We start from the raw sequence: 23,237 nt of genomic DNA on the forward strand, positions 1-23,237 counted from the left end.
TCAAGTTAAAATGAGGTCATCTAGAGTAGGGTGTGTCCTAAGTCCAATGACAGATGTCCTCAGAAGAAACCCAGACACACACAAAGCATGCCACATAACAAGAGAGGCAGAGACTGAAGTACCCCAGCTACAAACCAAAGAGTGCCAAGGACTGCCAGCAAAAGACCCCAAGGTAGAAGAGGCAGGAAGGGTTCTCCGGTAGAGCCTTCAGAGAGAGAATGTTCCCACTCATACCTTGATTTCAGACTCACAGGATCCAGAACCGAGACCATAATTTCCTGCTATTTTAAACCACCCGTTTATGGTACTTGTGCTGACAGCCCTAGCAAACTGATACACTTCTGAACTACAAAGACTTCTAACGGCTTCTGCTATAGCCCCTCCAGTGCCAAGAGGGTTCTTTTTACAAAAAAAAAAAAAAAAAAAATCATGAATCAGACCATGTCCTTCCCCTGCAGACCACACAATAGCTCCATGCCAATTCCAGGCCTACTGCCCAACGCTCTGGGCCATGTCCTATAGCATGGGGCCTCCCTGAAGTTCCTCCACGCGTGCCAGATGACCTCCTTCTTCTGTACCAGTCTGTAAGCAATACCCAGTGCTCTATCCCAGCCACCATATCCTCCCCAGGGAGAACGGAAGTCCCACCACGGCAGGGGTTTTGCCTTTCACATCACCACACAGGATCCACATAAACTGGGCACTTGGAAGCACCTGTGCACTTAGACTAGCAAGCGCTGTGCCAGGAAGGTGGGAGCTGCAGGTGGGGAGCCCAGCCATCTGCCTGTGAGTTGCTATGAATGCAGGCTGCTCTTTACGGAAACTGTGGGTGACAACCAAATGGGTGCAAAGGTGTCTTAACATCTGTGATTTCCAAATAATCTCCTTTATTTAAGTCACAGAAAAGGAGACAAAACCTTATAAAGAAACAGCACCATTATTATCATTAACAATTTCACTAGAACCATTGTAATTTGATAAATGTAAGGTAGCAGTTTTATGTACTTTAGGATAATTGATTTAAAATGTAATAGTGACATTTCTATAAAGCCTTTGAATTTATTTTCAAAGGTAAGGACTTGAAATTGAGGGAAAAGAGGGAGTTTCCAATGAAGCCCAAGGAGGGTGACCTGCTGAAGACACCTCTGTGCACACACGAGAGTACTAGCAAGTCCAGATCTCTAGAAATTACTTACGTCTTTCAATATCAGAATATGGCTTGCGGCTTTTAGGTACTGCAACTGATGAGTCACTAAAATTGTGATCTTCTCGTGCAAGGTTTGACAAATACACCTATAAATGTAAAACGTACAATATATGAAAAAAACCACATCGAGGGTGCTCCAAATGGAAAAAATAAAATCATTTCAAGCTAAAATGAAACAAAGACAACAGTGCAGTCAAAGATGCATAGCTTAAGTACAGATGTAAATATGAACTAAATACAAATGCGAATATAAATCAAGGGAGCCACCTGGGCACTCAAACTCACTAGCAGCACATCTGAGGTTAAGCTGCTAGGAAATTCTAAATGGCTATTAATTTTTTTTTTAAACTCAGTTTAACTGTTAACATATTTCATGATAAAACAATGGAACGATACCAAGATTCTAAAAACTTGACTTAAGTAAAATACTCTATGCAGAAATGAGGAAGAAATAGGCTGATGTCATTTAATAAATATGTGGCTCTTTTCCTTAGACTGTTTCCTAAGTGATGATGTATGAGACTAACCAAAACAGAAGAAGTCTTAGATTTTCAGTAAGCCTTGCCAGAGTGCATATTCTAGACCCCAGATAGAAAAATGACTGAACTGAGGCCACAGTCAGACCCAACACTCCAAGCCTCGTGGCAGAAGCCAATTTTCTTTTATTAGGACTGAATATGAAAGTGAAAGAACAAAATTTGAATGGTCGAAATCACAGTAGAAATCATCTAATGGCTCAAATAACCCTAAAAAGTGCCCCCACATTTTAATTGCAGACCCTGGAAGCTCAAAACCAGTTCCCAGCTTCAGGTAAACAGAGTGGGACCCAGGGACCACAGGCAGGGCTGCGGACAGATACTGTGGGTTCCAGGTCCTTGCACAAAGCAAATGTCAGGAACGTGGGCTACACCACCACGTGCTGGAGAGCACCAAATCTGAGCTCCTCAGATCTCTGCTCCCTCTCACCAGCCTGACAAAGCTGGGTAAGCCACTAGACCTCTTAGAACCTCAGTTTCTTCCTATCTCACAAGACTAACGTCAACTCATAGGAATGTTCTGAGAAATCAAAACACCAACCCCTGGGAAAGGCCTGGAACATAACTGTGCTCAATAAATGTTATCTCCATCTTTCTCCAACCAACCAGCCCTGGGCTTTTAATTCAGGATTGACAAACTGTAAATAAAAGATGATTTGGGGATGGGGTCCATGATCAGAACCAAGATCTCAAACTATACACAAAAATTATCACTTCATACTTTCAAATATCTTACTTTGTCTTATTTCATACCTAAGTTTCTCAACCTACTAAACCTTTCTTCTTGTGTAATATTCAAGCTCTCCATAGAACTGTTTCTCCTTAACGCAAAACTACCAGCCAAACATCCCTTTATATAAATATCTGTAGGGAGATGTTAACAAAATCAAACATGATGTGTTGCTGTGTCCCAGAGTCTCAAGTCCAAGGTTTCAAAATGTTTCCTTTCTAACATATTCCATCACAGAAAAGCTAATGTAAATAAGTAAAATGATATTATTATTGATGACTTTAAAGTTTTCCAAAATTAGGAGTTTTTCAAAACCTCTAGAAAAATACTTTGTGAACTGTTAAGAGTTAAAATTTCGAAGACGTGAAAGAGATAAGATCTTGCCATGTTGCCCATGCTGGTTCTGAACTCCTGGGGTCAAGATCCTCCTGTCTCAGACTGAGTTGCAGGTGTGTGCCACTGCGCCTCGCCATGCCATAAAAATACTGATTGGTTCAGCAACCAGTCTATACATGGACGATTGTTCTATACAAGAACTGTTAAGGGTTGACCCATACTGTGATGCAAGCAACAGAAATAGGAAAGACAGAGTCACTGCTTTGATTCTTTCCATCAACCCACATTGGCTGAGCAGCTACATAGTGTCAGGCACCATTCAAGTGCTGAGGACACACCCACTGGTCAAACAGACAACACCCGCACCATACAGAGGAGACCCAAAACAGAATATGCATTATTGGGTCATGATGTGAGCATGGTGAAGGTTGCTATTTTAGAGGGAGTGGTCAGGAAAGACTTGTCTATGAGGAAGTAACACATGAGCCATAAGAATATCTGGAGGAGGGGAGGTCAGCAGGTTGGCTCTGGGGAACCTTCACACACTCACAGACAAGATTTATACCTAGCAACAGATCCAATGGGCATCAGTTAACCTAAGGGCCCTGACCTTCTGCATGTGAAAATTCTCTTGTATTTACAACATATAGTTGTAAAACTCACAAACCTTAATACCTTGGATGTATATTCATGATTGAAGTAAAACTGTTAATGGCAAACAGAAGTGTAATTCATTCATTTTCAATACAAAACACTTCACATTTCTAAGCTTCAACACAACCGCCATCTTTCATAGCATATTGTTCAATCCAATTTTCTAACTCGTTGAGAACATTCTCCAGTTGCTGCTGAGTGATTTCCTAAATTGCATTCGTGCTCCCTGCTCTAAGTTTCCCCAAAGAATGTGATTCTGATTAGCAAACAACAATTTTAACAAGCTTGCTTCTATCAAGTGTATATCCAAAGTCATTAAACCCTAAAGGTGCGAGAGGACTTTATAAACACCTTCGTGTTCTCAGGAAAACTTGGGGGAGCTCTTGCAATATGCACACTGACACTCGGCAATTAGAATGCCTTCCTCTCTCCTCCAGAGGGACTCTACCACAGGGTCCCACCGGGAGTTGCTCTTCGAGTGATGAGGAACTTGAGTGGAAAAGAATCATACAAGTGACAAAGGCTCTTCTCTGCCCAGAGGAAAAGCCAGCGAGTCACAGTCAGGAGTGGGCAGGAGAGGAAGGTCACATCGGAGAGCTCCCACTTTCTGTTCTGAAAAGACTCAATGCTACCAGGTACATTTTTTGATTGTGGTTTAAATAAACATACCAAAACTGAGCATTGTAACCACTTTTAAGGGCACAGTGCAGTGGTGTGAAGTGGCCCCAGGTGTGGAACCTTCACCACCATCCACTCCCAGAATGATCTGTCACCCCAGCACCAGACACATTTATATCCCCACTCCGGTGGAGAAACATTTAGTGACCCTCCCTCCACTCCAGAGTCCCACACTCAGTGGAGGACTCCGTGTCCTGGCTCTTTGGAGTCCAGAGCTTGGTGATGCGATCATCTCACTCTGCTTGCATCTGTCTTCATATTTAGGACTGACTGTGGACTGACTGCCCCACTCCTAGTCTTGTATGTGGAAGCCAAACCCCAGCACCTGACAATTTGGAATTTGTCTTTATAAACTCCATATGGAAACAAATTCCTTAAGGGCAAGAATGAGATCAAAACTTGTGTCTCCCATACTCTGCCCACTATGGGTCATTAACTTCTTTGTGGCTTACTGTCCCCCTCCTTGGCAAACTAAGATGTGTCATGCTGTAACATCTGTCAGAGAATTTATCTCAGCATGCACAGAGGGCTCCCCTCACCAGCATAGGTGAAGGGGCTCACTGCCCTCAGCAAAGTGAATGACAAGCAGAAAGTTAAGGGGGGATGGGAGTGATCAGATACTGTTTTAGCAGGACCAAGTCCACAAGCTTTGAAAAGACCAGTCTAGAATACACAGGGTGTGTCTGTCTGCATAGGTTACACACACACAGAGAAAAGCCTCTAGTCTTCTACGTCACTGGCTCAGGGGCTAAGCAAGAATAAAAGAAGACAAACTGCAGAAAAACCACATGCAAGCAAGGAGGAGCACTGGACTGCAGAGGCCCAGCTGCACACGTCAGCTGACCCTTCACTGCTGAGAGTCTGCAGGGTTCCTTGTATCGAGGCTCCGTGAAGCAGCATCAAACTCCTGCAGCCATACACTGCTAAGGAGCAAACCGTTCCTGAATTCTGGACTAGTAACTATTTCTAAACCTACAGGTGAAAATAGCATAAACCAACAAGGTCTTTCCACAAAAGCCCTGCATGTACTGAAAACCGCTCCCTCATGTGCCACGAACAGACGGAGGAAAAGAAGCGACAGCCGGCACCAGTCTGCCGAGTCCCGTCCTTCAATGTCAAACCTGCACGTCATTCTTCTTCTTCTGGGGGTCTAAATCCCCCCAGCCCCCATTCCGTAACTCCCTGGGACGTGGGCTCCTCTCACTTCAACTGGCGGGCAGCTCCTGCAATTTCCTACCTCGACCTTATACAAGTGCAAACTTTTCTCTAAAACGGATCTTCCCGGAGGCAGGCGAGAGGGGCAGAGGGGCACAAAGGTGGAGGAGCTGAGCCTTCTGAAGCTAAAGGCCTCTCCTGCGCCTCCTGGAAAGGGCCCCTGATGCAGAGGTGGTAAGACCAAGCAGACTCACAGCTGGAACAGGTGCTTGCTGACTTCTGCGTCCACCGCGCTGAGCGGGTCGTCCAGGAGGTAGATGTCGGCGTCCTGATAGACTGCTCTAGAACACGGGAAAAGGGGTCAGGCAGGCCGCTCCCACTCACCAGCTCCCTCCTGGGAACCATCCCATTCCACCAACTGCCACTGAAATAACCCAAAACCAGTGCTTCCCCCGGACCCAAGCCTTGGCGAGCAGTTTCTTTCTACGTGTCCTCCCACTGGAAGCTGCAGAATGAATGGAGAAGGACATTCACCTTGCAAGGTTCACCCGCGCCTTCTGCCCTCCGCTCAGTGTGGTTCCCCGATCTCCGATCACAGTCAGGTCCCCGTCCTCCAAAAGCTGTAAGTCCTACATGGAGAAATACAGGAAAAGGGAGAAAAGACTCAACACTGCTCTCCTGTCACCAACCTAAACTTTGCAGTTCCTCGGAAACACAAGCATATCTGATCAGCAGCAGTGGATCTATTCACAGGGACTAGACTGGAAGTTTGAACCTTTCAAGAAAACTTTTGGGGCACTTTAATGCTGTAGTTTTCCAGAGTATTTTATGCACTCAACTATTTTACTGGGTATGTACTGAGCACCAGCAATAAGCCAGACATTGTTCTGGGGACAATGACTTCAGCAGGGACGGAAGCAAAGTCCTTGTAGTTTCCTTGCAGGAAGACTTGACATAAAAAATTAACATGACTGTACATGGTGATATACAGAATTCCAGGAGTCCAACTTCTACAGGATGGCCAGCAATGGCTCCAACCAAAGCTGAGTCAGAGGGCAAGATGGGCCAGCACAGACATGGACAAAGAGCGTACCAGAAAGAGGAAGGAGCAAGCGCAAAGGCCCCGGGGCAGATGCATGTGCAAGGTATTCAAAGGATAGCAACTGCTGTCCAGCAGTTCTGGGCAGAGGGAGCAGTACTGGGAGATGAGGCAGAAGAGACCAGAGGCTCAGTGGTTCTACTGTCACTGAAATAAGAACAAAATGATCTGGCTTGTTGTAACCACTGCTGTCTCTTTGTGGAAGCTGTTGATAGGGCAGGGCATAAGCATGACACAAGTTGGGGGCTGCAGCCACAAGGTGAGAAATGTTCCTGGTGGGCCCCAGGGAATGGACAGAAGGGGCCACACTCTGGGCAACTTCAAAGGCAGAGCCTTTAAGTTCTGGTGATGGTATGCAAGTGGGCTGCGAGGCAGAGAGGACCACAGTGCTTTCAGCATAGGAAAGGGGACAGCAAGGACACCATCGACAGAGCTGGGAGGCAGGGGACACAGGTGGAGCAGATAGAGCCAGAGTTCAGGTACGGCCAGACTGGGATGCCCACTGCTGCTGGACACACAAGTCTGCAGATGCAGGCTGAAGAGCGCTGTGCAGGCTTCAGCACGCGGGTGGCCTCTAAAGCCACGGGGCTTATTTTCCCCAGCAACAGACAGGTGCCTTCACGAGCCATCTCATCTGCTCACCTCAGCATTAGTTCCCACCACCTGCACGGTTTTCCACGCCTGCACAGTGACACTGGAGGATCATGACAGAGCAACAGACAAAATCTACACAGGAAACAACAGCAGGGAAAACCAAAGGAAAAGGAACCAGGTCCTGGAGGGATACTGGACAGGTCGGGTGGACTGAGACCGCTGCTCCACACAAGCCAGGAGAAAAAGGAGAGCTAAGATAAGGAGGTTCTACTGGAACTAACCCTAACCCTAACCCTAACCCTAACCCCTAACCCTAACTTCTTCTATGAAACCATTCCCGTTTCCCCAGGTAGAGATCACCTCTCTTTCTGGTGGGTTTCTAAAACTTTCTTTACATGTCTTATGAAGGACTCGCCTTATTCTGCTTCACAATTTATTGTGAATTCATTGTACTCAGCTCATTTCCCCACTGGTCAGCTCCTGGATGGTAGGAACCAGGCACCCAGCGCGGGTCTGGATGCGCGATCTCATCTAACCCTCGCTCCAACCTGCAGTAAGTACTGGCCCCGTGGACAGACGAGGAAATGGAGATCAAGCGTAAATGGCCCAGGGACTCTCAGAGATCACGAAGAGGGCTGGAAACTGAACCAAGCTCATCTCTGAACTGAGCATTTTTACTGTTTCAGTTCACGTTGCCCCAAGTGGTTGTTGAAAGATACATTTAAAATGCAAACAATACCAAAGCAACGGAACACCTGGAGCCCTCTATCTCCATTCGCACACTGCACAATCAACTCAAGCCTCCATATTTGGATCCCCCTCTTGCAGCTCTTGTGACTCAGCATTTCTTATTTAATTATTTATGTTATTTCTTACTTAATTATTAAATTTTATTAAATTTCTAATTTAATTTTTTATTTATTTCTTATTTATTATTCTAAGCCACAGGAGCCCATCTGTTTATCCCAATTGAGAGATGAAGAAAAAAAGACATAATAATAATAATTATTCCATAATTGTCAGGTCAAACTGGAAAGAAAATGTCCAAGTTAACAGGAATATGAAAAAATAGGAGGAAAAAAACTCTAAACCTGTGGGTATCCCAGAGGGGTGGTCTATGTGGAAAAACATCACACTTGAATTTATCACCCACATCTTTGAACTTTACTTAAAAGTTCTAAAAAATACCCAAGGATAAAAGGATAACGTGCAGACAGATGTCACTTAATCATTGCACTGCATTTATTATTGTGGCAACCATACTAGTATTGCTGTGTTTTTTTTTTTTAAGTACACTATGAAGACCCTACACAAATGTCAAATTAAATAACAGAAGTTGCACAGTCAGACACTTTATTCCCAATGTTACATTCTAGGTGATTTTACCCAAAATTTGGGATATAACAAAGGGCTAACATTTATATAAAGCCTCTCCTGTGCTAAGGGATCTGGTGTTTTAAATTGATGATCACATTTCGCCCTCACAAGCCTTATAAGGTTGACAGTTCTACTACCTCCACTTCACAGACGGAGAAGATGAGGCTTGTAAGGTTCAGACAATCAGCCAAACACACACCCAGTTAAGAAGAACTGAGACTCGTCACAGAGCTGTTTGACCACAGGGCCTGGGATTTTAACCACCATGACAAGATGATGAGGTTGCTTCCAGGGTCAAGTTCAGTGACTCTCCACAAGGCCCTTTGGAATATATAATCAGCCAGAGGGATGCTCCTACATGGGAATTATCACTTCATCTCATTATTTGATCTCGGAAATGTTGTCATCTCCATGAACTTCCAAATTTACTTCCATTAGATCTAGTACAAAGAAAGCATTTAGTTGTTATCAATATATCAAATGAGAGATCCGGCCTTTTTCTGGGTTTTTTTCCCCCTCCAGGGCTTTTTGGAAAGAGGGTAAGAGGAAACTGTGAGAAGAAATCTTTATTTCACTCATCACTGACTGATTTAGATAAAAGGGCTACAATTGTGCCAACAGCTACCACTTACCAAAACCTGACGTGTTTGTACTTCACAGGTACCGTAAGATCAACCCATATCTCCTCCAATTAATAAGAAACAAAACTGAGGCAAATGCCCAGAGCTACCCAGGACAGTTGCCCTCCCATGTCGAAGCCTCTTCCACTACACCGCAGTCTGGGTACTACAGGACACCCTGATCCCAGGGTAGTCCTCTCATCCGTGGCCCCCTCACAGCCACCCCTGACACAGGATTCACCAAGGAAATGGCTGAGGCTCTCCCAAGGCATTAAGTGGTTCCCTGGTTTCTTAAGGATCTTGCTGATGTCCTGCTAAGTAGGGTCACCGCTGGCACTTCAGTAGCTGCAAAACATCTCAGCCAATGCTCTCATTTTGCATCTGACACCAGAGGCCACCACAAGGTAACAGGATGCTGTCTTCAAAGTAACAACAAGCAAAGGACAAGGCTGGGCCAGGACTCCTGCTCGGTTCTATTTCTTTACCCTGGGCTGCCTTCACGCAGAGGACGGAAATTGTGCCCTTCAGCAGAGCAGGATCACCATCCCTGTGCATCAACAGCTTATGAAAAGTCAAAAGGAGGCCAAAACCCCAGACACGGCCCCTGTTACTGGTCCAGACCTCCCACGTGGCTGTGGGCGCCCTTGTCCCACTTGCCATCACAGATGTTCCACCACGTGGAGGAAGGAGGCAGAGCTGGCTTGACCTGGGAGTGTGACGCCGCACATGGGCATTAGGAGTTGAACCTGATTAAAGGAAGAAGGCAAGGCTTGAGATTCTTTTTTTCCATGCTCACCCTCATAAATCACTCAGTCTCTCAAATAGTTCTGTCCTAGAAACAGCATAATTGAGAGGCGGCAGGGCACTGGCAGAATTGGAATCTGGAGTCATGCGGCTACACCTGACCCTGATCTGCAAGTGTTCAGGTGAGTCACTCTGTATCTCCAGACCCCAATGGCCCAATAAGGAGAACAGCATTGAAGACTAAGAAATTACAGTAGAAGACCGAAAATTCAGGTACCTTGTGTACACGCACGTGTCTATGACAGGCAGAGAGAGCACACGTATGTGATCCAAAGAACTAGAGCGAGATGACTGACACCGAGTGGACGCTCAGTTGATGGGATCTATTATGATCACTCTTCTACGTTTGCTCCCCCTCCTTGGCACATACAGCCTGTATACTATTGAATAAAACTCTAAGGCCTGTAATCCCAACAACTTAGGAGGCTGAGGCAGGAAGACCACAAGTTTGAGGCTAGCCTCGGCAGCTTAGCAAGACCCTGTCTCAAAATGAAAAATGGAAAAGCCTAGGGATGGAGCTCAGCTATAAAACAGCCCAGGGTTCAACCCTAGTATTGCGAAATTATTTAATTAAAAACAAAAATCCAGCTCATCATTGCATGCTGTCATTTTTGAAAACACATAGCCTCTCAGGACAAGGCAATGAAAGTTCATTAAACGATTATTTCCCTGTCCACACCGTCCTAAAATGCTGCTTACCAATACAATCTATGATATTCAAGCCAGTATTCTAGCGAAATTATGCTTTCCTCACAAAGCTGGCTAGGCACCTTCAATACCACCCCTGTGAAAATCTGCCTGGCCTTTCTTTCAAAGTACAAAAGAACAGCTGGACGTGCAGGCCACGCTGAACAGACCCCGCGGAGAGCCCTTTGGAGCCATCATTCGCCAATTTTTAACCCAGAGAGGGTAACACAGTGTTTATCAGTAATATACATTTTGTCCTTTGCCAACTTATATTCAGATAACTATGTTCATCAATCATCTGCCTGTGCTCAATAAAACCTTTCATCTGGCCATTTTTGTGAAACTCAACATCCTGAAAATAATCTCTAACGGGGAAATGATGCAGTATCAAAAATAAATTAAAACATTTTGTTTACTTTAAAAAAGTACAAGTAAAAAACCAAGTGGAATGAGTGTAGTGGTGCATACCTATGATCCCAGCAACTTAGGAGGCTGAGGCAGGAGGATTACAAGTTCAAAGGCAGCCTCAAAAATGTACTAGGCCCTAACCAACTTAGTGAGACCCTATCTTAAAATGGAAAAAAAAAAAAAAAAAATTTTAAAGGCTGAAGGTACAGCTCACTACTGAACCTCTCAGTTCTGTTCCCAGTACCCAAAAAAGAAAGAAAGCGAAGTGGAGCAGGGAATCTATGGTCAGACAGGTCCATCCACCAAGTGAGAGGTGCAGTTCTTACTGGAGTCTGATTCAAACTAGCAGGTAAACAAGACTTCTTAATGAGATAATTAAAGAACTACACATGCTGCCTAGAAAGTCAACCATAGCAAGGAATTCTGTCATTCTTTAGCTATAATGTTCTGATGTTTTTTTTCCAAAGGAGTCTTACCTTTTAAAGAGAAATAATGAAAAAATTTACAGATGACATATGTGAAATCTAGCGTCTGCTTGAGAATAACTGGGGGAGAGGAGGTGTCTGCAGGGGGCAGGTGTGGAAATGACACAAGGTTGGCCACTAGCTGACCATGTTTGAAGCGGGGCAATAGGCAGCCATGGGAAGGCTCAATATGCAGTTCTCCTCACTTTTGCAACATTTGTAATTTTCCAACTTAAAAAAAAAAAAAGTCAAGAGAACTTCACGAAACCAAACCAAATCCCCCCAAAATGGTGCCTGTGAATGTCACTATTCACCAGGATTAAGCCAGTAGAGCTGTAAGAGAGGGCATGTGTTTGTCCAGCAGAGTAGCTTAAAATGTTAGATAACATCCAAAAGTCAGAGAAAATAAACTTCACGAAAATCTTGTAGTTCACACTAATGAGAACAGAACTAGTAATTCAAGAGCTGTAGCTCAAGTCGTCACTCACCTTTTTTAAAGCACAAGCCTTTATTACTTTTTCATATCGTTCTTTTTCATATTTCTTCCCAAATAAAATGTTACTCCTCACGGTTCCTGAAAACACCCAGGGCTGCTGAGAAACATAGGCGATCCTTCCATGCACGCTGACCAGCCCCTGACTCGGGGGCAGCTCCCCCAGCACGGCGCTCAACAGCGAAGACTGGAAGGAAGGGTGAAAAACACGTGGGAAGTCAGCACTGGGGACAGAAGGAGCACCCTGCACCCGGCCCTGCCCAGCCCTGGGGATGGACCTCCAGCCTTTCATTTAGAACTAGATAAGAGTCAGCACTAGACATTTCAAGGAAATATTAGAAATACCACTATTAGTCAAAGTAAAATGTTTTGTAAAAAATATTAATAAAATACAATGTAACTATCTACTCTGCCCAAAACAGTTTCTCCCAATGAAATGCTATATGCAAACACTATAGGTCACAAAGAATGCTACATGAAACTCTGGGTGCAGGTGAGTGTTGAAGTGACACTGTAGCCTTTCATGATATATACTGCATATATCAGACACTGAGTGCAGTTGTGACCCATAGCCCATACTTTTCTTATCCAAATACTTGTTCTGGAGAAGGTATCAAGAAATAATATACCTAATGCACTAGGAAAGATTTTTTTTTTTTTTAGAGGACCTCTAGAGAGCAAAAATCCATCATAAAAGGAAGTGATCACCCTACCACCTGTACAGGCTACATTTAGATTTCTCTACTCAGTGTGCATGCAGGTTTCCTTCTAATCTTTCACAACACAGAGATGTGACATGCCTATGGTGGCCACTGTTAGAGTGCTTATAGCACTGAACTAAAAACGTCTGTTTCTCGCTGTCTGTCCCCAGAACCTGGGAGCTTGTTGAAGGCACAAGTGACTGGGTCTGACTTACATGTGCACCTTCTGCTCTAAGCATAGCACCAGCCATGGACGTACTTTTACAACATGTGCACTGACATGACATTATGAGTGACATGGGTAAGACATAGGAAGACATGTGTAAAGATGGACAATCTCCAGATGTCTCGTAGCATCTAGGGTATGCTCTGACCAAAATAAGTCCCCACTTTCTCAGTCACTGCATCCTGAACAGCAGCCACATAGATAACTTTGTTCCCTGACATGTCCAACTTCTAGACAAGGAATTCCCAACTGTAAAACCTGAAGCACCAAAGCAAAGACAATACGCAAAAGGCCGACTCTTTCAGAAAATCACATAAGCTTCTTGCAAAACCATCGTCCCATAGAACACGCTGAGAAAGACCGTTCCAGGGACAGTCAATTCAAAATCGTGTTGTGCACTGCTCTGGGCTCCACTCCAGAACGCACAAGGAATGTGGTGGTGCCTGAGCTGCCACAGGCCTCATAACTTACCTTGCCTGCTCCCACGGGGCCAACCACAGCCAGCAGTTCACCAGGTCTGACAGTAAAGGACAGGCCTTGTAGGGTTGGGGTTTCTGATGTCTATAAATTAAAGTTACAAAAAATGTGCTTATTTTAATAAAGTAATATAAATCACTCCAAAAGGTGCAGAAAATAAAGCCAGAGTCACACATGAATGTACCCCACATCTTTCTTCATCCTATCTAATAGGACATGTCCTAGCCTTCTTTTCATCCAGCCACACTTCTTGGTGGGGTTGATAGCAGTTCCAGCAACTTCAGGATTTAAGAAAAAAGCCCTTGAACCACATTTCCACATGGATTCAGCACTAGACATTCATAGATAGCATTTAAGTAGCAGAAATGACAAGGTAACCCTTTTGAACTGAAAACTCATTTCACAATAACTCACTAAAATAATATTCCTTTTTATTTTTAGTAAAATAATATTCTTATTTTGTTTTGGGGGGGTTTGTTGTTGTTGTTTTGCCTTTTGGTTTTGTTTGTTTTGTTTTGGTTTTTTTGTTTGTTGGTTGGTTGTTTTGTTTGTTTTTTGAGGGGGGTATCAAGGATAGAACCCAGGGGCACTTTACCAGCCTATTTTATTTTGAGACAGGGTCTCACTGAGTTGCTGAGGCTGGCCTCAAACTTGCAATCCTCTTGCCTCAGCCTCCCAAGTTGCTGGTATTACAGGTGGGTGTGCCGCGCCCAGCCTAAAATAATATCCTCAATACAATATTCAATATGAAAGGTTTTTCATTGTTTTGAGTTTTCGCTTGGTTTTCATCTTCTGTTTCGCCAACCTCCACAAGGTGGCAGCACGAGTTCACAGGATTCCTAGTCCCTAAGAAACAATTTAAAATCCCCACTCATCCCTGCATCTTCAGTTGATAAAGAATGAGTGTGAGTAATGCTCCCTTATATCATCCAGTCACTCTCTGCAAGCAAATGCTTACAATTGATGCTCAGTGCTATAACCAAAGCTCACTTTAACAACAAAACTGGGGAATAGATGAAGGGCAGAGGAGCCTGGTGTGGGTCAAAGTGAAAAATCTGTTCTACCTACACCTGTGGCCTGTTACCTTCCTGCCAGGCAGGATCAACATGGAGCTTCTACTACAAATACCAGGAAGACTCCCCACAATGTGCAGACCAAGTATTTCAACACTCCCAAGAATCACATTCCTGAACAGTGCATAAATTCTAAGATATAGAGACCTAACTGGGATCCTAATTAGAGTAAGATATGAGTCATGTTTGTATAAATACATCAGCAAATACTCTCCTGTCACATGAATCTAAAAATGACAAATAAAATTTAAAAAGAGACTTAAAACTGTATGTATGTTTCATGTAGAGTTTGAACATTCCTGATCCAAAAGTCCAAAATCCAAAATCTGAACCTTCTGGATATCCCAAGTAGGAAATTGTACATCTAACCTTCTTGTATAAAACTACCTTTAGGCCATGTATATGTGAAACATAAATGAATTTCACACTTAGACTTCGGTCCTAACTCCAAGATAACTCTTTATGGACATGTAAATATTCCAAAATCTAAAAATATCTGAAATCTCAAATACTTCTGGTCCCAAGCACTTCAGATAAGGAATATTTAACCTCTACTAAATTTCAAGAAAAATCTTAATAATAGCTCAAGTTTTAAAAAAAAAAAAAATCTTGGGCTGGGGATATAGCTCAGTCAGTAGACTGCTTGCCTCACATACACAAGGCCCTGGGTTCTAATCCGCAGCACCACCAAAAAAAATTTTTTTAAATGTTGTTTTATAGTTTCTCAGTTCAATTTATTCTTTAGAAAGCCAAACCAGATTCATTCCTTCTGCACAGAACTTCCAAATATTACAAAATCAACTGGCAGATCAAAATATGTGGATGGGAACGGGAGTTCAACACAGCATGATAAACCAAAATGAGGCTCCCTTTTCTCATTCAATTATAATCAGTACTTTAAATTATCTATTCTTCAAGAAAAAGGTCAGACAGTATAAAAGAGGAAAAGAATGGTTTTAAATTGAGAGTATAGAACCTCAAGAGTAGAATCACCAACTTTAAGAACTTTTGTCCAATCCCAGACATCATTACTATCAAAAGGAAGCTGACATAACTACTGAAAGTGGAGTAAAAAGACCTGATTCTGAAGAGTCACCCGGGGGCTTTAATCCCATAGCTAGGATCCCTATCTGCATTTCCCACAGGGTGGATCTGAAGACTCTTGACCATGTGCACCCCATGGCTGAAGATCTAGCAAATTTTGAGCCCCAACCCCTGTGTGAGGAGCCCTCTTAAGAGGGGATATGTTCTATTATATAAAAGAACAACCAAGAGTGAATCAAAGGAAATGTGGCCTTTTCAACTCTAGCAGTGGCTCATGCCTGTAATCCCAGTGGCTCAGGAGGCTGAGGCAGAAGGATCGCAAGTTCAAAGCCAGCCTCAGCAATGGTGAGGTGCTAAGCAAATCAGTAAGACCCTGTCTCTAAATAAAATTACAAAATAGGGCTGGGGATGTGTCTCAGTGGTCGAGTGCCCTTGAGTTCAATCCCCAGTACCCCAAAAAAATTGAAACTGGAGGGGCTGAGGCTGTAGCTCAGTGGTAGAGTGCTTGCCTCACACATATGAAGCACTGGATTCGATCCTTGATGCCAAATTATAAATAAATAAAATGAAGGTATTTTTTAAAAAATGAACCTCGAATCCCTGAAGGGCAGGACCCCCTCGGACAGGGGGTACCCATCTCCCATTATGCCCCTCAGGTTCTTATTAGGGCAGGGAGGCTTCTGCCCCATACAAGTGAGTAAGGCTGTGTACTGCTCTACTGTAACCAGAAGGGGGCAGCATTTGATGGCTAAGGGGGCTCCTGGTCATCTAGGCTCCCCTCACACTGAGGAGCTCCAAATCTGGGCCACACTAGGCCCAGAAAACAAGCCCCCATGGAGATCTGAAGATCCCACAGGACCATAAACTACAGATGAGTCATACAGATTATAAATGAGAGCTAGCTTGGTGAGATCTTCCCCCAAATAAGGGCCTGACCCCAGAGGGCTGCAAATGGAGTCCGGATATTTCAACTCCAATCCCAGCACACTCCTCATTCCACCTCAGCTTCCAACTACCCCCATCTCTGTGTCCCTGCCCCATCCAAGGACCCTGACCCAGGACCTCACATGACCCAGGATCCCCCAGACAAGGCCAGAGCAGATGAAGTGCTCTGCAAAGGCAACTGCAAAACAGGCTAAGAACATGGTTGTTCTCGGGAGAACAGAAGAGCCCATTTTCCCAACACTGCAGAGTTTGATTCAAAAGCAATTTGGCAATGGGTCCTACAAGATGTGTACCGGCAACCTTGGTGCTTTACCTAACCCAGTAGCATTTACCAGAGAGCCTCTTTATTGTGGGATTTTAGTGTGCTTCTCATTGACCCACAGAGCATATTAGGCTAGGATGTACCAAGTAGGCGAGGAGAAACCCCAGGTCAGAGCAGCCTGTGCAAGTTCCCATGTGCAAAAGGTGCAGTGCTGTGGCTGGGGACAGATGACTGTTGAACTGGTAGAGGTGGCGGCATTACATCCGAATTAGGTGAAAAGCATGAAGAAAACAATTACTTAGAGGTAAGAGCAGGTGAAGAAAGGAAGAGTCTATTATTTGGCATTCGCACCACAGAAGTGGGGAGCAGAGAGGAGCTGGGTAGGAGTGCTGCTCAACCCCTCTGGCTGCCAGTCTGTCCCGCACTCCTACAAACTGCAATTCCAGACTCCCTCCAGCTCAAGTTCAGCAGTGGAGAGCGCCTGGTCTGAGGCTGGTCCTTCCAGCTCCACCCACCTGCTGGCCTTACCCACCCACGGCCTCTTCTGCTTTCATCTCCTAGGTACCAAATTCCCTGAAGGAAATTCCCTCTCCTGTGCTGTGACTTCGGTTTCCCAGACTGACCCAGACTGAGAGAGGGAGTCCTGCACAGAAGACCAGTGGCCCAGGTGGAGGGCCTTGGAGAGGAGGGTAAAGGGGGGCAAAATGGAGAGTCCACAAGTCGGAGCACTTTTTGAAGGTGTTCCTGTTGTTCTTCCCATCTGCCTAAATGTCCTCAGTAAACCAAATGTGGCAAAATCCTGGTGGCCTCACCTATTTCACTGTCTGTTTAGTATAAGACAAAACCCTGCAGTCAGGAATCCGGTTTACTATGCTGGCCCGCTGCCTCCTCCCTGTATGGGGTGCCACCAAAATAGCCAGTACCCTCCAGAGGCACAAATAAGGGAGTCCCACCCCTCCTCAATGCCAGCAAAACTCCAATTCATGGGCTTTCTCAGAATGTAATAAGATGACCTGAACACATTAAGGTAAAAACTGACTCCCACTGGTCTCTAAAACAATCTGAAATGTGGTTAACACACTCCATGCCACACCCTAAGACTACCCTCTTCTATAGATTCTAACCTTATCAGTGTCTAAACTCAGGTATAGAGTCCAAAACTAAGGCAGCAATGAAAGTTCTCTTGAAATTGTGATAAAGAACAACTTGTCAAACAATTTAGGCTGATTTTGTATTTACTTCCTACTGACGACAAACCTTCCTCGTGATTTTTAGAATTTATATAACATACTATCAGTAAATTAGTAAGCACCATTTTGTGCAAATATGTAAAACTACAAACGTAATACATATCATGCAATATATAAAATCTCAAGATTTCTATGAAATCCGAGGCACTAGTTGTCTTCTGGAAGTCATGACCTTGTGATAGAGAATGTGTTACCTTATCCCAGAAAGCAGTAAAATCCTGCACATGCACTATCATTTTACCCTCTGGTGGCAGTTGGGGGTCTTGCGGTGATATCTCATCAAGTAGCAGGAAGTTCTAAAACAAGAAGGAAAAACAAAGATTGTTTAAACTGCAGAACCAAAAATCACAATCAAAAATCACTGCTTCCGTATAATTTGCAATATAGAACTCTATGCAGACTACACAGCATTTTATTGATTGTATTTTAAGTATCGATTCTAGGGCTGGGAACATTGCTCAGTGGGAGAGCTGCTTGCCTAGCGCGTTCCTTCCCCAGCACCGCAATAAATAAAAAGTGTTGATTCACATCAGAACATGCTAGATATTAAAAGATTTTACACAGACACACAGAGGAAATTTACAAATTAACAGCCATGAATGAACTGTCTGTTTAACATTCTCAACAAGTACATGGGTTCCTTTCTAAAGCAAAAATCCTGCTCCAAAGTTGAACACAGGTAGAACCTGAACATTTTTTTTTTTTTTAACTTCTACGTTACTAACAGTAAACATGGGGTGGGGAGTTTCAGTAGCAGAAAATGTTTTGATATTTATTAAATCCTCAAATGTGCCAAACATCATGCTGGAGGCCAGGAGTGCAAAACTGAAGGCCATTCCTAAGCCTTCAGGAGTCAAGTAAGGCCAGAAGCACAGGCAGGGACACATGACCAGTGGCAGAGATGGAAGGCAGGCCCAGGCTCTATCCGACTACCTTCTGGCTAGACTCAAATTCACTCTGCTTTTCTCCTCCCTCATACATATCAAATCAATATATCACAACATATCACTACTAATTCATCATTTTTTTAAAAATGTTCTTATTCAGTTAGGTTCTCACCTCCTAAAATATATTTTATAAGCATGTCTTCATAATCACTGTGTCTTCACCTTGGTAAATGTCCTCTCTTCCACTACCTGCTATTTTCTATACTAGTTAGCAGCTATTTGATGCAATTTAACTGAATAAATTCCTACTTATTATTAAAACCTAACATAATAATAATAGGCAAACACCCTCTTGCTTCTCACATGCCAGACAAAATCCAATTAGAGAAGCCACAGTGGCACAGAAATTAAATAAACAACCTGGATGTCCCCTAGCACCTCCTCCCCCTCCCCAAATTTTGCACATATGGCAGAAAATGCTGGCTGTCCTGAAAATCTGTTCTCCATCTTCTAAGGTAACAAGACCCTGCATCTTTAGCTGGTATGTGGCTGTCAAGAAAAAGGACCACTCTTCCCAGTCTCCTGGGAAGCCAGGTGCACACATGTGACAGGATGCTTCTGCTGCCATTAGGAAGCTGTTTCCTTCTCTGCACAGCAGGAACACTGAATGCTTATCTCCTGGACTGTTGTCAGGATGAGACACACTGGGCAGCGCACAGACACCCAAGCCCCAGGCAGCAAGGCCAGAGGGAGCAACAGCAAGAGGACAACAGCTCAACACCTGAGAAGCAGCATCGGGAGAAGTTACAGGGTATGTATACTTAGAAGTGCGCTATGGCTGAAGTGAATTCTTCAGCGTTTTCTTTCAGGATGCAAAAGCTATATAAATTTTTCTTTTTCTTTTTCAAGGATCCCACTAAGATGTCCAGGCTGGCCTCTAACTTGGATCCTCCTACCTCAGCCTCCTGAGTCTCTGGGCCAATAGGTGTGCACCATCACAAGAAGAAAAAATATATATATATATTGAGCTGCATGGATCATCCCTTAAAAGTGTTCCTTGATCATGACAGAAAAAAAAATGAGAAGCTTAGGACTCTATGAATAATTACATCTAAAAATAAAATTTAGATGTTGATGGACCTTTATTCACACGTGCTAGGTAAGTGCTATACCACTGAGTCATAGTCCCAGCCCAGTAATTACATTTTATAAAATAAACTTTTAAATTTTATCACTTAAAAAAAATCTTGTCTTTTATGAAAATCCCCAATCCCCCAACCCCCCAAAAAAAATCCCACACAGGGTCATGTGAGTTCACTGGAGGTCTGTTATTGGACATCCAGCACTACTGAGACCCAGGAGCAAAACAAGTATTTTAAAGCTTCGATCCTGAAGTCCTTCCCAGGCCCTCTCACACAGCCCATTAATCCTCATCTTAGACAGGCTCATCGACACACAAATACTTGAGACCCATGAGGAGACAGGCCCTTATCTTGACTTCGCAAATCATTTGCCGCTAGCGATTTAGGGACCGCTCTTTAGGAAAAGCAACAGCAGCATTGTAGAAATCAATAGCTTGTACAGAAAGAAGCCTTCTAGAGACAGGCTCCTTGAAATTAAGAAAAAGTGAAGAGAGGACAAGGAGGAAAAGGGCAGGATCCAAAAGGTACACCCAGAAATCAACAAGCAAACCATCTGTGGAGAAAAGAACCCGTCCTTTTCAGCAGGGATGACCTTGTGAAGTGCAGGCCATCCTTCCTGTCCAAGCTGCAGGGATTTTCCTTCCAGCCCAAAGTAGCTTCCACTCAGCACTGCACACAGCCCTGCCTAGATACTCCAGCTGGCCCCGGGAGGAAATGTGTTTGCTTCTCCTGCTTCTGGACATGCTCCTCGCTCCTGCAGTCCTCATTCCTACATCCAGGGCCCCGTGCTGCTGCCCCTAAGTGAGCAACAATTCTTGTGCCATGTTCACTACACTCTACCTAAGAAACATACCACATTTTGGACTGACTGTGTGTGCTGGTGCTGAAAGAGTTAAACTTCCCTAACTAGAACAGTGACAGTAAAAAGAAGGCACCATTGTATCTAACAGCCACCTACGACTTTAACATTGTCTGCCACCACACCTTGATTCTTCGAATGCTGACGACTGCTTCAGACACTCTCTCGATGGCTGAGGGGAAGAACAGGGTGACCGTCAACCGCACAGCCCCGTACAGTGTCATTGCCACAAATACACGACTGGCTGTGATCACGTTGCCGAGCAGCACGTAGGTGGTGAAGGTCACAAACAGGATGATTTTATTTGCAACGAAAAATGATGCCAAATTCATCCCTCTGAGGTAGGAGCTTCTCAGGACCTTGGAAATTTCCTTCCTGGAAAAGATAGTCGAATGCATTTGTTTTTCAAGAAGCATCATCAAAAGTCATGAAACAGAGTGCCCTGTGAATGTGTTCCCTTTGTTACATTATGGAAACATTTGCAAGCACAGGCCCTGGGGCAGCTTCCTCCAAAGACCACACAGAGCACTAGGTGACCACTCTGCTTTTCCATCTGAATGATGCTGAAGTCACCGTGAGTCAATCAGACCACATTTGAAGAATCATCCTATCAAATTCATTCAATAAGTATTCATAGCTATAAGTCCTGGGCCAGGCATCCCACTGATGTCAGTAAGATAAGCAAGACACAGCCTGTCCCCCGTAGGAACTCATGAACTCATGGAAAAAGAGAATAAACAACCCCAAAGCTGTGAGACCCCAAAACACTGGAGAGAGTAGCTAGCAGGAAACCTCACAGAGACACAGGAGAGGCAGGAGAAGCTATGGTAAAGGCAGAGAGGGCTGCAAGTTTGGAAGAAGCCAGAAGAATGAAGCAAAGAGCACATCTGAACACCGGGAGTACCTACAAGAGTGCAAAAGTGAGAGGTGGCCAGGGGCTACCAGAAACTTGTAAGTCCCTCGTACGAACACATAAAGAACACCCCGCAGCTGGGAAGGCTGAGGCAGGAGGATTGGGAGTTCAAAGCCAGCCTCAGCTATTTAGTGAGGCCCTAAGCAACTCAGTGAGACTCTGTCTCTAAATTTAAAAAAAGAAAGAAAAAGGATTATGCTGGGAATGTGGCTCCATGGTTACATGCCCCTGGAACCAAAAAAGAAAAAAGAAAAACACCAGTATTTCTATAGCTGTTTGTAATGAATAACACCCATTTATATAGTTTGGCATAATACAGACATAACCAATCTCTATCATCTGCCCTCTGATTACATTAGCATAAAACAGTCTCAAACTCTTGCATCTGGAAATCCTTGCTTATGGGGGTTTGGAATGTTCAGAAACATGTAGAATTTCAGTTTTGTATCACAAAGAAGCCTCATGACTTTTGCTGTAGGAGAACAGAGACTGGAGGCCCAGGTGAGCATGGCGTCTGGTGCCATTCTGCTTGACCCTCTACCACGTGCAGGGCTGGTGCAGGTCATACTTAAGTTCACCCTCATGTGTAAGCACAGAATGACTTCTAAACTCCTTCAGTAAAAACAGAAAATAGAAAAGCACAAAAATATGGTAAGATGAACACAAAAACTTACTTTCTCAAGTTGGTAATGAGGTCTGCAAATGACTTCTCCCAAGCATACATCTTTATTATTCTTATTCCAGTTATAACTTCATTCATGGTCCTGATCCTGGCATCCGTGTAAGCTGCAGTTTTACTCCTAAGGGGGACAGACAAGAGGGATGAGCCACACCTTTCCTTATCAGCAGGGGGCACGGGCCCAGACCAGGGACCAAAAGCTTCCCTCCAGATCTGCCGATGACACAGGCAGGTCCTTCTCACAGGACAAGTGGACCAAGGCACAGTGAGGAAGCTGACAATGCACCCAGCTCCATGAGTGTTTGGAGCATTTGCAACACCCCCTGAGGAAGAGGGGAAAGTGGCCAGATAGAATCAATCCATCCCCTCGAGGGGCACCCAGGTCGGGGAGGCAGCAAGGCCTCCGGCTCTGACAGTGGCATGGTTGGCAGGAGTGGAATGAAGCAGGAATAAAGCTCTGCAGGGCAGGGGTGAGAGGGCTGTTGGTTGTTCCATGGGGAAAGGAGAAAGCAACAGGGCTCCAACACACCGGGACCCTGGAACAGGGCCTCCAAGGAAAAGCAAAGAGGGGAGAGGAAATTCTCAGGTAGAGCAAACACCACAAGCAAAGGCACAGAAGAAAGTGATCAGGTACATCAAACAGCAGGGCATCTCCACCACCTGCCACCCTCGCAATGACCCACTTCCAACTCTCTGGCACCTGCTTCAAGTCTAAGTCACTTCTACCATCATCAAGCTCTTTGCCGACAGCCATTTTTCTAACATACATACTGCTAGGACTGTGAGACTTTATGTCATTAAGACTGACCCTGCCCTTGGGGAGTTTCTAATTTAATGGAAACATCAAATTAAAAATAGCCCACAAGCCATGGCACGCGCCTGTAATCCCAGTTTCTCAGGAGGCAGGAGGATCGTGAGTTCAAAGCCAGCCTTGGCA

The 23,237-nt window shown here is 44.4% G+C and overlaps 1 protein-coding gene across 2 annotated transcripts in view; it reads right to left on the reverse strand.

The window, feature by feature from the left end:
- The window catches only part of Abcc4 (ATP binding cassette subfamily C member 4 (PEL blood group)), a 224,264-nt gene that overhangs the window by 121,686 nt on the left and 79,341 nt on the right, over positions 1 to 23,237 (reverse strand). For both annotated transcript variants that reach the window (XM_071611592.1, XM_027938939.3), the window contains 8 exons: positions 22,296 to 22,421; positions 20,834 to 21,083; positions 18,015 to 18,116; positions 13,241 to 13,330; positions 11,838 to 12,029; positions 5,831 to 5,925; positions 5,551 to 5,637; positions 1,197 to 1,293 (listed from right to left, as the gene is read on the reverse strand). In XM_071611592.1, the coding sequence (XP_071467693.1) occupies positions 1,197 to 1,293; positions 5,551 to 5,637; positions 5,831 to 5,925; positions 11,838 to 12,029; positions 13,241 to 13,330; positions 18,015 to 18,116; positions 20,834 to 21,083; positions 22,296 to 22,421 (1,039 nt within the window). The remainder of the gene's footprint in view (positions 1 to 1,196; positions 1,294 to 5,550; positions 5,638 to 5,830; positions 5,926 to 11,837; positions 12,030 to 13,240; positions 13,331 to 18,014; positions 18,117 to 20,833; positions 21,084 to 22,295; positions 22,422 to 23,237) is intronic.

This window comes from Marmota flaviventris, chromosome 4 (assembly GCF_047511675.1).
Source record: "Marmota flaviventris isolate mMarFla1 chromosome 4, mMarFla1.hap1, whole genome shotgun sequence".
Taxonomy (NCBI): Eukaryota; Metazoa; Chordata; class Mammalia; order Rodentia; family Sciuridae; genus Marmota; species Marmota flaviventris.